The following is a 15,737-nucleotide window of genomic DNA, read 5'->3' as shown; positions in this document are numbered from 1 at the left end:
AAACGTGCGGCTGGGAGGAGTGGGATCGGCTAGGTGTGTTAATACAATAGCCTGTTAAGGTTGATGTAATTTCATCACTAATGTCACCCATTCATCAAGTCTTATTATCTGTTTCACATAGACAATGGTCAATATCACTTCATAAATCTGAAAATCATGGGGATCTTGTGATATTAAGCCTGAAGGATGCTATGGAATGATGGACTGCTGAGCATGAGCACCAAAGTTAACAAGTAAACCTACTGAAACAAGCAGCAAACCTCATTTAGGCGATTATAAAACACAAGTACAGACATTCTATGTAATCACTCTGTAAATTTGCATTAAAAATGGAACTGGATCACAGCTAGAAACACTGTCTGAGAACATTTCTGTCCTCCCATATGATTTGGTCATGATAACAAACGACATAACTAGGCTTTTTCTGAGACGAAGGCTGCAAAACATACATTATGTCTCTAATTAATCTCTACGTGGTGGAAATAAGAAAAAATAAACCCCCACTATAGATTCATTCTGGTCTCCAGACTCCACTTAAAGAACCACAGACAAGATGCGACAGACATCCTGCCTGGTAGAACCACAATGTCGCATGAATGCTGTTTCATCATAGAGGAAAGTTTGTGTGTACGGCTTTGCGCTAAAGTGTTTAAATGGATGGGAGTGTGTGTAGGCGGAGGCCCTGTCCGCTTGTGTGCCTGTTATAAGCATGTGTGGGCCAGACCACATGTGATACACAAACTGAGAGCGGTATTTGGCACACCAATGGATATGAGGTCTTGTATCACTAACAGTGTTTTTTGGAATCAAGCCACTGACAGCTGACAGTTTGTTCCACTATTTCATAACTTTAAATGTCACTGTGTTCAGGGCCAAAACATCTAAAAACTTACAACGACTCTGTTTCTTCAAGATATTTTTATTCCTGTAAGGAAAGGGTATAAAGCTCTTCTTACTTTTTTACATTCAATATGAACTATTGCTCTAATTGCACTGCTGAGCTGACCGGTCCTTCTTGTCCAACACTTCTCACTGTACTGTCGACCCTGTGTTAAATATGACAAATTAAAAAAAACTTAAAACTAGAATAACCATGAGACACAACAGTGTGACATTGTGACTGTTGATTACTAGTAACTCAAACAGTCACAACACGATTATCTTTTCTATACCTATTGCTCCTGTCGCATTCTGAGACACCCTAGTTGGTATTGGTCATTCTTTTGATTTAGATTTTTTAAGTTAAGGCTTCATAACAATAATCCATTGATAAGTGGTTATATCTGATCAAATTATGTCATTAGACTTAAGGCTCTTTTAACAATATATGCCCATAGAGCAGGGGATTGGAGGACTTGTCTTATAAAGTTGTTAGTTTAACTGCAGAAAAAAGTTTGCTGCACCATGTGCATAGTTGAATGCCAACTCCCATTTCCTTTAAACCAGGTGGACTTGCACCTTGGCACATCGTTGTTACAAGTGCATATTTGCCAGCTAGTAAGAAAGGAAACAAAACATCTAAATTCATCCTTAAATAATACATCCTTTCACTATAAAAATTCACTATTAACTCCAGACGAGGCTTTTATTGGTCAATCACTTTCTGTGATGGAGACAGTGATACATCAGCAATGTGTCTGACCACTCCTTCTTTTTACAACGAACACACGAATGGGTGCGCAGGTGGGTGCAAGTGCATTTGTTATTTAACAAATGCTGAGTAGGAAAATGAAAACTGCCTTTGTCTGGAACTAGACACCTGGGTTAAGTGTGGGGCCACTTGGCCCCTTAAGGGCAAAGTTTAAAGAAGCAGCATATTGTAGATTAATTGTACAATAAATACAGCTCATAATCAAACAAACTGTATCATATCAATCGTATTATAAGGACAACACAGACTGACTGACATCCAATTTTTAAAAGAAGGCCAATACCTGCCCTGTATATCGGTCTAATCCTACTAACAGCTTCAGTCAGACAAAGAGCCTCCCTTCTACCCAGGCCAACATTTCCCCAGCACTCCCAGCAGGTACATCAGCTCAATTATGATGATGGCAATGACTGATTGCATTTTACCTCTCCCCTGTTCCCCCAATAAGTCTGGCCACAGACAGATAGAGAGAAAGAGAGACAGAAGAAGAGGAGGAGAGGGAGAAAGAGAGAGACAGAGAGAGAGATAGCAGCGTCATCTCCGCTGAGCTACAAGCATCCCAGATGCCAGTCTCCGGGACAGTATCAAACATCTTGGTGGCAGACTCACCATGAAAATAATCTATACCTACAGGAAGTCAATTAAAAAGTGCCAGGGGAGATTAAGAACAGTGTGACAGCTTTTCGTCAGGCCACGGGTTTGTCTGGGAGAACCAGCGTGTCGAGTGTCTGCTGTGTGAGTGAGTTTAAGGTGAAGTGTGTGTTGGTAGTAAAAGACGTTGGGAGGCGGGCAGCGGTGGTGGCGGTGGAGGGAGGAAACAGTTGCCGAACATCCTTAAAAGCCCCCTCATGAATATTAAAAAGGCCCTTGGCAGACGGCAGCACTGCCACATGTTTGCAAACCAGCCTAATGTGTCTGTTTGCGCCGAGAAAGGGCTCAGTCCTGTTATCAATTAAATCAAGCCTTGTCAGGCTGAAGGCCCTCTCAATGGAGGGACAGCCCAGTCCCCTCCACACATCAACTCAGCTTTGTGTCAACCATCCATCTCTCATCCTCCCCTCCACTTCCTCCGTTCTCCCGGTTGCCATCTTTATCAGCCTTGACTCACTCTCCCTCTCTCTCCCCCTTCTCTCCTTCGCTCCCTCACTCTCCGTCTCTCAAGCAGCCGGTAACTGAATGCAGAAATTACTCTCCCCTCCACCTTTAACTCCCACTAAATCTTTCCCCTTTTCCACTTTGCTGAGCAGGGATATTTTATTCCTCCATCAAATATGCATCCCATTAATTAAGTTAAATTACTCCTGACTGCCAAATATCCCCTGCCCCGATGGGTGTCAACACAGAAATGCATGACTGTGAACCTGCAATGACACGGCCCCAACACTTAAACATGAGTTACGGCCCTTTTCAGCTCCATCCATGGGCAGATTACCAGACACTTTGGGCTGCTAGAATTAAGCGCCGTTCGCTCCTTCCCCTCCACCCAGTTTTTAATAAGTGCACAATGGATGACACTCGCACTTCTGACAATGAGGGGACTGATATTTTAATTACACCCCCTTTTTTCATCTGCCTTCCTCTTCATCTTTTAATTGCTGCTGTTAATCACTCATTAAATTCCCTCTTTATTTTTTTTCCCTTCTACAATGTACCTATGACATGATTAGCTCTATAGAAGGGATTGTTCAGCAGCATTTTTTTTAAATAATTCAGCTACTTTAAAGGAATAAAGTTTCTTTTGTTGAGGAGCCAGTTAAGGGTGGAGGGTGTAAACTCAATTTACTCATGTTTCTCTATCAAATGGAGGTAAATTGCCTTTTTTGGCACGTAATAATCTTTAAAAGGTAAATTTAAAGTGTATGAATTTATCAAGATAGGGTTTTGCTTGGCAAGGATAACTACTTCTCTTCGTTTTTGTTTTTTGTTCAGCAAGTGCTGCAAGTTGAGATTTAACAAAAAGTGAAAAAAAAGCTGAGAAAGGCTGAGGCCACAAGAAGTTTTTTCTTTTTTTTTTTAAGAAGTGAAGATACTGAGATCATACAAAGTGCAGACAATATCCTCTTACCTTAGAAAGCCCTTGAGAGTAGTATAACTTACCATTATCGACCTATGTGCTGTGTTGGCTCCCTAGCTTAACGACTGATCCTGCCGTTTAGCGACTGGACCCCAATGTTGTGTTTTTGTTTGTCTTTGATTAAAGCCAAATACTTTGATTACGAAGCCCCCAGGCCCCTGTAGGGAGCCCACTGAAGAATATGAGATTGTTATTAAAAACTAATAGTACTGATCTGCTGACAGAGATTTCTCTCTTTGTCGCTCATGCTCAAGAGATGCTGAGCGTGGTCCCGTTCAAATCCTTCAAAAGTCTCCTTTCAGCAATATGAGACTTTATCTCCCTCAAGTAATTGTGCTGTATAATTTTGAACACAAATTTAATAGCATCCATTACCATTATCTGCTGAGTACGGGGCCAATAATCCAAACTCAACTCATGAAGCCGTATGTTTGTTGTTGTACCTTCAGCTGAGAGCAATCTGCGAGGACACGTCACTTATGAGGAAATACAATCCAGCTTCAAAACAAGTATAAAAAGTGTAAAACTCTTCACTGCTGGATTTATATTGATACATCGGTGCTGCCTGGAATTTTGATTCCTCTCTGTTCTCTCTCCCCCCCCCCCCCCCCCCCCCCCCCTCTTTGACTTTTTTCTGTTTGTGCATGTGTGCCCGTGTGCATGAGTGTGTTTCTATTGCAAAAAACATTAATTTTACAAACATCAGCCCAAGGCTACTAAACGCATCCAATCCATTATGCTGCGCTTTATCGTGTTATGGGGGGTAACGGGCTGTAAAGCTGTCTTGGTCATAAAGAGCGATCGCAGAGTGCCGAGTCAAACCAGAACGCCGAGCTCTCCGAGCCATACGCAGCCCTCGTTATCATCAGAACAGCTCCTTCACATACTTAACCTTTCCAGACCAGCCTTTCTGCATTATTTTCCAAATGACCTTTAGCGTTACTTATTTCATTTCCGATAATGGCACACTAAATTTAGTTAAATGCATCAGAGCAAAATGTGTTTATTTTGGTGAAGAGGACTACAGTGACTGACAAGGACCATGTTCCGAGACACAAACTCTAAAGAGTCCGAAGCAGTAAACATGAATCCATCTTCCTGAGGGTAATAAATACCAGGCCGCGTGTCTGGTGAGCACACATAAATTAAATGGATAAAAACAAATAAAAAAGGGCCCACACATCTAAATAAGAAGTACCAACAAAAGATACTGGATAAGAACCTCAAGGTTGCACCGGGGGGAAAACGCCTGGGTCAAGGCTCGAAGGTTATAGGTAAAGACAAGGTTAAACTTTTAATTTATCTCTTAAATAAAGCTACTTATGAGATCAATTCAAATGAAAACCAAGATAAAAAGAGTAAAACCAAAGTTAATACGATCTGTGACAGTCTGCCCTGAGGTCAACCTATCAATTTTTTATATCCTCTGGCTTAAACCTTCCACCAAGTGTAAATTTACGAGCATCTGAAAGTTGACAAAAAAAAACACTAATGAAATTTGCAAACACAAAAGGCATACCGAGCCTAAATTGTGTGAGGAAAATAGTCTTTGTTTACGTCTATTGTTTGATAATGAATTCCAAGTTCCACTTCCTGCCAACACACAGTGCACGCTCTTGGTCACAAACAGCTAAACAGTTTAGAACGGTATCAGCTTTCAAAAGGTCTAACTCGAACATAAATATGTAGCTACCCTGGAGCTGTTGTATCACAGACACAATCCCTCAGCCGGCAAGGAGCAGTGTGTTTAACGTCCTCGCCATGTAAGCGGAGGGGGTGGGGTGAAGGGATCTTAGTGAAATCGCTAATGTACGTGATGATTAAGTGTAACTCAAATACAGAGTGTGTTGTTCACAGGCCTGACAGGCAGTAATTTGGTGTATTATATTCTGCAGTTTTAATTGCACGCCACCAACGTGTCCCTCTGACACGTTATGAAGCGATGATGTACAATTATTTCGGGGCGGCGGGAGATCAGTGGAGTGACATTATAATCATCCTCATAGGGTTCCCTCTCTTCATCTGCAACAACCATTAATGTTTAAATGGGAGGAAGGGAAGAAAAAAAAAACATAAAAATAGTTCTCAGGGAGTTCTAACCAGAATCTGTTTGAGGATTATAGAGAATCACGTCAGGGGAGAAGGAGAGGGGTGTGGATAGACAATAGAGGGGCTGAGTTAAGTGACGGCTTTCTCTGGATAAGCAGCAAGCTAAGATGCTTCTCCACTGTCACTGCCAGGCCTCACACTACTCATACAGGCCCGGGCATTAAGGCACATTACAGCGGATGAGCCACGCAGGGCGGAACTGATGGGCTATTCTGGGAACAGACCAGACAATCTCACAAGACAGGGGGGACATAAAAACCCTGACATGAGCCAGCCCCATCCTGTTAACAGTCAAATCACACACACAACACCCAACATGAAATCATGACTATATATACTCTCTCCAACACTAAGTCAAGAAAGCTGAGGGAGAGGGGGAGGGAAAAACACAATGCAGCCTCCTCCGCACGGGAGACAAACTTTAGTACATCGCAAACTTTCTGTGTTGTGAGAAAGCAACGTGGTTTTTTTTTATATGTTTTGTTCAAATTCCTAAAGTGACACTAGGAAACGGGCGGCTTATGACCCATAATCATTAAATGGCAGTGCACAAGAGGACAATCTTTGTCCATTATAGTGTTAATACTTCTAAGGCCCGGGGCTGAGATATTAAACCAATGCTTCAAAGCATTTAGACGCTTTATGCATAATTTAACACCTACAACAGCACTGGATGTCCGTTGCATCTTTGGGGAGGACGAGAGAGCGGGAAGGTGGAAATGCTGAATCCAGGGCCTTTCGTGGATGATGGAGGAGAGGAGGTGGAGGCTCATTAAGTGGCCGAGCCCCACTGTGGACAAAACATGCCGGGAGGAAACACAAGAATCTGCCGTCTCACATGCTGGAGGATTGTTTTTATCCAATTATATATGAGAAATCTTATCTTGCATGCTAACAGCCAATTTCTGTTTTTTTTTCTGCTGCTTTTGCATCTTAAGAGTTCTTTATAGTCAAATTAAGATGGACCTGAAGACAAAGATAGGAAGATAGATAGAGTAGTAGAAACTGACAAACAGACGTGTGGAGCAAACTGAGAGAAACGGTGAGGCAGAGACAGAAAGACTATAAAGTGTTAGCAGTGATGAGCCGAGGCTCTGACCAGCACGCTCAGGTTTGATTGGCAGCGCGGTCAAGGGTTCCAATCTGTCCCGGCCTCGCATTTGCATTTGTTAATTAAATGCCACAACAATATGATCTTTAACTATCAGCAACTTCCCCCCCGCTCCTGAGAAGAGACCAGCTGCAGCGGGCTGAAGGTAAAGTGAGGCGGACAGCCGAGGTGCAGCGCACACGTTTGCTCAGAGTCTCCGCACAGAGGGAAGGTTTTAACAAGGAAAACCAGCCGATCGATGTCCGTAAAGAGAGAAAAAACCCAAACACTATATGATGAGCCAATCTAAACAAAATGGCGATAAACTAGACCCACAAAACTCCATAACCCGTGGAGGCCCGAGAGTCTAAAAGTGAGAAATAAATGAATGAAATCAAGATTGTATATTGTCAAAGAGCAGCCCAAACAAAGGCTTGTGCTAATTGAAATGATAAATGGTGATTACACATAAAAATCCCTGCAATTTTCTTTTTTTAGTTTAGCGAAAATGTTGCCCAGTCATTAGTATCCACAGGGGATTGCAGAACTTAATCGCAGTATAATCTCACTTTTCTAGGTCACCCAAAACAAAACGGGTAATCACATAACGCATTTTACCTGATCCACGGCCATCCATTACAAACGTGCCTTAGATCCAGATTAAGGATGTGATGTCAAACGTGAAAAGTTTGAGGAGGGGTGGGGGGGGTGCAGGTTATGTGTATGTATGGCTCTGGCCTTAATGAGGGTGTTTCTCGGGGTTTTCTTTGTGTTTGCTGCTCTTTAGTCAGGAGGAGGGATGGCCTGGTGATCAGTCAGTACTGAAACAGCACACACAGGGCCGATTTGTCACCAGTGGCTGGCACTGGCAGCACACAGCTCCTCCATCCACATGATTTGTGAAACCAGGGGCTGTATTTAGTAGTCCCATTTAAAGGCATATTGGAGAACTGTTCTGTATGTGTGTGTGAGCGCGTGTGTGTGTGTGAGCGGGTATGTAAAGCTGGATGCTTGGTCAAAGCCCAACACATTTGCAGCACTTGGGAGAAGAGGGGTTTCAGCTGGAGGGCTTGTGAAACATGATCCTTTCCTCTCATTAAAGGAGAAGCTGTGTTTAAAGTAAAGCTTGTTTGCTCCTGCTGTAATATGTTTGCGAACATCAGCGGGAGCAAATAAACACATTCGCTCTGCGCAGCTTTAGAAGAACAAAATAAGCCCGCGACTGAACTAAATGGAACGGTTTACACAGAATTACACAGAGGGAGAAACTAATAACTCTACATATGTCTTCATCTTAGCGAGTGGGTAGCGGCAAAAGCTCGATGGCACAAAGCTGGAAATCCCACAATTTGCTCTATTCCCTGACTGCATGTTAAACAGCTTAACACGTCCATTTGAACATGGCAAGGCAGTGAGGAGGTCTACCACGGGACTGAAACGAGCTGAACACAACATATGGTCTACATGTAGGGGGTACAAGGTAGTGGGATAATAATTGTTCTCTTGCACTACTGGGTATTTATAGGCTCGTGGTTACCTACATAAACTTCCAATTAGGAATATTTGTACAGCTGAAACCATGAAGACGGTAAAATAAACACTTTCTATTTCTTTTACCTTTAATTTGGAGGGAAAGTCGACTAGAAGCAATATATTACTCTTTTTAAAAAGGGCCTGGGAGCATTTAAAAGGTTAAAGAAAGTTTATTCACACATTAAGGTGAAACTATTACTAAAATGTTTTAATTGCTTTAGGTTGTACGGCCTTTTTTCCCTGTTTTTTTGCTTGAATAAATATATGCACATGTGTTAAGTATTTCAAGCTGAACTTCTTCATCCAGGCAGTTTAGGAAAATGTTAGATTTTTCTTGTTATTCATTATTGATTGATTTAAAGATTGAAATCTCAAAATTGTATAAAAAGAATCTTCTTCAGATTAGTAATAAATGAATTGTACTTCTCTTGATGCAGCCAAACAGGGTTAAAATGGTTTGAATTATGAAGTTGCCTGAAACAAATGTGATTTAAGGCTGACTGTACCAGAGATAATTAGCAGGTCTCTCCTTAGAAACCAACATGAAACGTTCCTACACCTGACGAGAGGAACGTTTCATGTGGATTTCAATTTGAGCTCAAAAACTTTGGCAGCTGATCTGGAAACAGAACCAAAGTCCTCCAAAAATATCAAAAGATGAGATGGTTACAGAGGCAGCAGGTACTGCTATCATCTGCTATCATAGCTGGTAACTTGATCAGGTCAGAATAGAAGAACGTTGAGACTTTTAGTCTGACAAACACAGAGAATCTCAATTAGAAAATCTCACACTCACACATGCTATTTTGAGGACATAAGAAACATCACACTGTGTGTATGTCAACATGCAGTCAACTATAAGTACCCGGATGAATTCAAAATGATGAAAACATTGACTGACACGTTTCAGCCTTAACAGGCCCCGTCCAGGCCACGTAGTGGAAGAAGATAAACCACCAACGTAACAGGACAGAGGAAGGAGGACATGGCATCGGTGCAGATTGGAGCATTTTTTTCATGTCACGTGACAAAGGGGGCACACACGAGAAGGTTAAATGTTGACTGATGTCACTTTTAAAGAGACTGAAGCCACTGTTCGTCCTTGGAACTCACCCACAGACGTCACATTTGTACTCTCTCATGCCCAGGTGTCTCTTCACGTGGTTCCTGGCGTCTCCCAGCTGAGCCGTAGCAAAGTTGCAGATCTTGCACATGAAGGGCTTAGATCCTGTAAAACAAAGAATGGAGAGTTTGTATGCCGCAATAATATTACATTTGAAAGAAAGAAGTGGCAATTTTAATAAAACATGACTGCATTACAGCATGGGCAAAAATGTGATTTTACATTACAGATCATTTTTCAATGCCAGGCTTGTGAGGCTTATTAGTTCTGTGCTTCAGCCTACTTCACAGCCACAAAATGACTTCAGAATTATAAAAACAGATGCCCTTACTCCAGTCCCTATAAAAACTACAGTCACACTCCAAGTGTCATGCATCTCTTCTTTCACTCTCTATCTATCCTTGTCACTCTCCTTCGTCTCTTACCAACTCTTCCTCTGCCTGTGGATGCGTAAATTGGATTCCAAAGGTCAGGGCGAATACGTAAATCAATTCTGTATGTGCTCACTCCCTCCCATTCCATCATTAAAGCGCTAATCACTCTGGCGGCCTTCACAGGGAGGTTTCTCCCTAATTATTGTCATTAATAAGTCCAGAGGGCGGGGTAGCGTTTGAGAGAGTGGCAAAGCTTCCGCCTGCGATCCGTCATTTAAGAGGAGAGCTGCGAGTGCTGATGCCTGCGCTGTCTGGGTGATGCACTGGAGTTTAAACCAGGAGCTGAGTCCGTAAAAACAAATACAGAAGAAAAATGCATGTATAAAAAATGTTTTACTTATGATTCATCAAATAGAACCCCAACTCTAAATTTCATTTTTTTTTTATATTTATGCATCTACTTACTCTAGAAATCTTTGTCCGTCTGTATGTGGCTTGTATATCTGGAGAACCATTCACCTGATCGGCTTCACACTTGCCATGAGTATAGTTAAAAGCCCAAGGATGTACACTGTCGAATTAGGTTTGACTTCGACATGTGATACGTTCCAATATTGATACATTTTGTATAAACAAATGACCAGCTTCAGACAGAAAGCTGCAACCAGCATTCCCACAGGCCAAGAAAACAGCCCATTCCAAACAGGCAGGTTTAGAATGGCCACTGCATAGTAACTCTAAAGCCTACATTTCCTTACTATCATTAAAAATAAGCATTTGGCAAAATAAAATGTAACTTAAACCTAATTCCTGCTAAACTCTCTCCAGTTGTGGCAGCCTGAGCCAGATTTAGGCCGGCATCACACAGTGCGACACTCCAATCTAAGTGGCAGCCCGATATGATATCCACATACGCATCTGTGAGCAAATCCTCACCCACCCTCTCCCAGTGAATATCCCAAGATGTTCTACAATATTTATTCCAGGGGCAGCCGCTGATTTGATTAAGCACTTTGTGTAGATTACTAATTCGTTCATACACGGTTCAGTTGCTGCGAGCTGGAAGTACGACACATCGAATTTTAAGCCGGTAACGAAGATTGAAAGGCAAGTCTGTGCTAACAAGGCCCATAAACACAGGGGTCGGGGTGGGGGTCCACGCAGACAACAGCAGAGCCAGCCTTGCCATGCCGCCTCCCTACAGTATATCACACACACACACACACACACACACACACACACACACACACACACACACACACACACACACACACACACACACACACACACACACACACACACACACACACACACACACACACACACACACACACACACACACACACGAGCAAATAAATACATTTTTAAAAACATATATAACCACACACTTCACACTGAAATGTGCAGACACCTTTACACACACACACACAAAGTCTACACAACAAAATCATCAACACCCATATATATTTTTTAAAAAAGACAGCCGTACGCATTCACACTGCACCCACCATCACACCTACACAAACCTACATCTTGATTCAGAACACCACCTTGCACCTATGTACTTGCATACAGACACACGCATTAAATTCACGAGACATAATCACCCGTGGACAAACAAGAGACAATAACGCTCTCTCTCCTTCTCACTCACACACACACACACATCCTGAAGTTGAGGTGAGAGCGAGGCGTGTGGGAGGCTGATTTGTCCAGATGGCTGGCTGAGTATGAGACATGGCAGAGAGGAGAGAGATGTAACGTCCCTCAGTTCTCACATCTTATCACATTAATACTCCACCACTCCACTTAAACAGCCTCCGTGAAACTGAAATTGACCATCAATGCAGTGTCATGTTAAATTAATATTGCCATCCACATAAGGGCGATGGTTCCTTCACATCCCAGATGAGACAGGGAATGACTAATTCATTTCCTGAGAGAAGAACCTCATGCAATGTTTCACTACACACACACACATGCGCGCGAAAACACACGCACACACAGAGTAATAACTTAAGCCTTGTACATGCCATACACCTGAAGGTTAAAGCCAAGACTATGACAGGCCTTGGCTTTAACCTTCAGGTTCAGAGGAAGATAATAATACATGATTATTTTATATAGAGAAATGTCTGCTTTGTTATATCTATTCCTACAAGCAGGATACACACTATTAGAACTTGAGAGCGTCCCAATTTCCAAAGCAGGTTGGCTGCAGCTCTGCTGTGCAGGTTCACATCAAGCACTTTATAAGTAATGTGTAATCTGTCACAGTCACAGATTTCCAGTCAAATGTATTTTTATCCTTCACATTGTTTTCAATTATTTCAGCCTACCAGGAGATCTATTTTCAGTGAATGGATTAGGACGTGGTTAAAGCAGTTCCACAAGTCACAGAAATATTAAACATGATTCTTTTGGGGACATTTTAACTGTGAACGTTGGCAACCTGTGAAAAATATACTGTAACTGCATGTTAGAGTGGGAGAGAAGAAGAGGAAAGTGTCTCCTCCTCCCTTCTTCCTTCAGTGGCCAAACACAGAGGTTGAGGACACTCCAGGGACAAAACTGGGAAATTCAAAAAGTGTATATTTTTTTTTAAATGGTCAAAACTGAAGGAACGGGGTGTGTACGTTTTTGAGGTTTAGTCCAAAATATACTTCAGTTCCAAATGAATTGCATCCTTTTGTTTCTGTAATGCAACTTGATAGCATCATTCATTCATTCATTCATTCCACCCCCTGCTGTCCAAGTGCAGATAAACCTGAGGAAATCAACCAGGTATTTTTTTTCCAAGTTTGAAAAAACTTCGTCCGCAGCCACAGTAAACATTTTTCAACTGTTATCACTGGCTGAGTAGTGCTCACTGCTGTTCATAAGTAATCAGGTGAGGATACATTTATGGATGATGGGTGTCCTCACTGCTGATGGCCCATTAGAAGAACAATGTAATAGCTTATTTTGCAAGACAGCTTAGGGTTCTGCTGCTTAATTATCTATATGCTGTATTGGAATGTAACAGGCCAGGAAACGCAATGCCCCCTACCTTCGGGTGCAAGAAAGAAAAAAAAACAGCTGATAAAAAGCAGTTGTTCACAGACACATTAGGTATGAGCAGTAAATAGTAGCAAAACATCCCAATTTGCAATTTTATAACATAAGCAGTAAAAATCTAAATGTCGTATTCTTTGAGTCTTATAAGAACATATGATAGAATTCACAATAAAATAAAACAATTTCTAATAAAGATGTTTGGACATGTTTCATCGCTACTCTCATCTCAGTCAATCTCTTTGATTTGAAACATCTTCAAGAGACACAAGCAAGTGCAGCTGCCTATGTACACTTGTACAATTGCTGAAGATACAGCAGGAGGCACTGGCATGGACAAAACAGCAATTACATCTAGAGCTGTAAATGCTTCAGTCCACTTTGTATTTTCTATTTCCTTCGACTCAGCTTCCAGCCTTTAAAATTCATGCTACTCTCCCGTCTGATCCTCATCATCAAAATTTCATGTGCTGATGAGTTTGATGGAAAGTGACTGTGATTAATAGCAAAGAACTCATGCAGAGAAATTGACATCTCATCACTAAAAACCCTTTTGGCATTATATTTACATTTGGAATGTACTCTTTGTTTTCATTTTGGTTTCACATTTGAGTCTGCATTCATTTTAGAAATGGACTTGGGCTCACTAACAGAATAAAATAAATAGAAAATATATAGATTAGAGGTGACATCCACTTTGAATATGATGAAGCGTAGAAGTAGAAGTGCTTTTAAATGCGTCTATGTTTTTTAAAAGATAAAAGCAAGAGGGAAAACACTAAATAAATTCAATGATATACAGGATCTTAGGACTTTTATTATCAAAAAGACGTGTTGGTCAAACTGTGATAAAATATATTAATAATGTGGAATTTTTGACTAAGCTGACACGCCACTGGAACACTTGCCATTTAACTTTGTAGTTTTTTCCACAGACATATCACATCCTGTGTGCGAATGTGCATGTGTGGCATGTGTATCCATTATTTTAGGGCTCAGTCTGAGGTCAGACAGCTCACTCCAGTGAAAAAGTGACCAATTTACCTCAAAATGCAAATTCCAGTTGTACCCTCATTGGCAAAATGCAAGCATACGTGTTTCCTTTAAGGGACAAATTGACAAATCTGTGTGCAGCCTCCCACCACCGTCTCCTGATTTCACTGATTAATCAAGTGAATAAAAACTAGGTCTTAATTAAAAGGATCTGGACGTGCTCCCAGCCTAGAAACTGGCAGACCCCCACCGTGCGGCTCCACAGCCCCACAAACAAACTCCCCAGAATAAACGACCACCACATAAAAGGTGAATAATTCACTGTAATGAGGGAACTTAGCAATAATAACAACTGGCACATGTTGTCAAAATGAAGAGAAATAGGTGCTTTCCACAAATAAGAGCGGCGTAAATGAAAGTGGAGATGTAATCTTATAAACAAGAACATAACTCAATAGAATAAAAAGAAGCAAATGTGGGGAAAAAACAAACTCTTCATTCATTCGTTCATCTTAAACCTGAGAGCGCGCCCTTGACTTGAAGCCATCTGTTGGGACCTCAGTGTCACAGCTTTCATTTTCTTAAGTAACACTAAGACAGTGACCTCAAAACTCAAGAATTATGACACAGGATAAAATCATGAATACATGCAGACTTACTGCTAATAAGAAGAAAGTGGGGGCTCAACATTAATCATCAGGATTTTACCTCCAATTCTTACAGCTTTATGCAGTCAGATTTGAGCAGTAAGCAATCTGACTTTGGCTCACAAGGTGACTGGCATACACGTCGTAAAAAAGGACAAAAATGTTTAGGTTTCATAAGTTAGTCCTCTGCTCTAGCAAATACATCGGTTATCTCTGATCCTGAAGTATCAACGATCAGAATATTTTACAGCAGCATTGTTAAAACCTGTTACCATTTATGGGCATATGATGACATAATGGAGAGAAATCAGATCGCTGTTTGAAGTACTTGAGCAGTATTAAGTTAGGCAATATTTTCGGTGTTTTCTGACAGGAGCTACATTACAAATCTACTACAGCACAACCAGTTTTTCGATTTGCCAATGTCACTGGTGGATATTAGTCTCTTAGAATCATATTGTATTGGCATTATGTAGTATATTGCTAGTATGCATTACTTCATTCATTTCAAAGTATTACCTCTGGCAGCAGTGGAAACTTTATTTTTTCATCAAATAGGTCACTTCAATGTTTGTACAGACCTGGGAGCTCCTCAGAGAGCACAAGTTTAGACTGTAGCCAATCCAGCTCAAGTGAAGAAATGTAACCACCACCACACTAATGGTTTTAATTATAAACCAGCACAAAAATGACAACTACCAACATAAACCACGTAATGTTCTTCTGAACCAACATGCAAATACAAACACTAACAAAAAGTAGCATTTGTATTTTGGAACGTTAAACAGCTAACGCTTCTTAGCAGTGCCTCATGGGAAATAGGGGGCATCGCCATGCTCTAAACATGGACTGTATAATAATGTCTTCAACAGTGTGCCATCACAGCTGAGCAGATGATGGTGCAGACTCCTGCATTCTGTCTGGCGTGAAGGTTTGATTTTGACATCTTAAGAATCACTGACCTTCTTTTAAAATATAAACATCAGACGATATGTTGGAATTTTGTATTCCCTAATACAGTATTGGCATCAGTCCAAAATAAATCCCTATCGGTCAGGGAATAAAACCAACAATGCCTGCACAAACCAT

At 41.3% G+C, this 15,737-nt stretch overlaps 1 protein-coding gene across 1 annotated transcript in view; it reads right to left on the bottom strand.

Annotated features, from left to right (window-relative positions):
• znf407 (zinc finger protein 407) overlaps positions 1 to 15,737 on the bottom strand; it is a 150,054-nt gene that overhangs the window by 127,253 nt on the left and 7,064 nt on the right. Inside the window, exon 4 of the mRNA XM_034611392.1 lies at positions 9,571 to 9,685. Within this exon, the coding sequence (XP_034467283.1) occupies positions 9,571 to 9,685 (115 nt within the window). The remainder of the gene's footprint in view (positions 1 to 9,570; positions 9,686 to 15,737) is intronic.

Source organism: Hippoglossus hippoglossus, chromosome 16 (assembly GCF_009819705.1).
Source record: "Hippoglossus hippoglossus isolate fHipHip1 chromosome 16, fHipHip1.pri, whole genome shotgun sequence".
Classification (NCBI taxonomy): Eukaryota; Metazoa; Chordata; class Actinopteri; order Pleuronectiformes; family Pleuronectidae; genus Hippoglossus; species Hippoglossus hippoglossus.
Note: the sequence above shows the minus strand (reverse complement) of the source record. Positions and strands in the feature narration are given on the sequence as shown.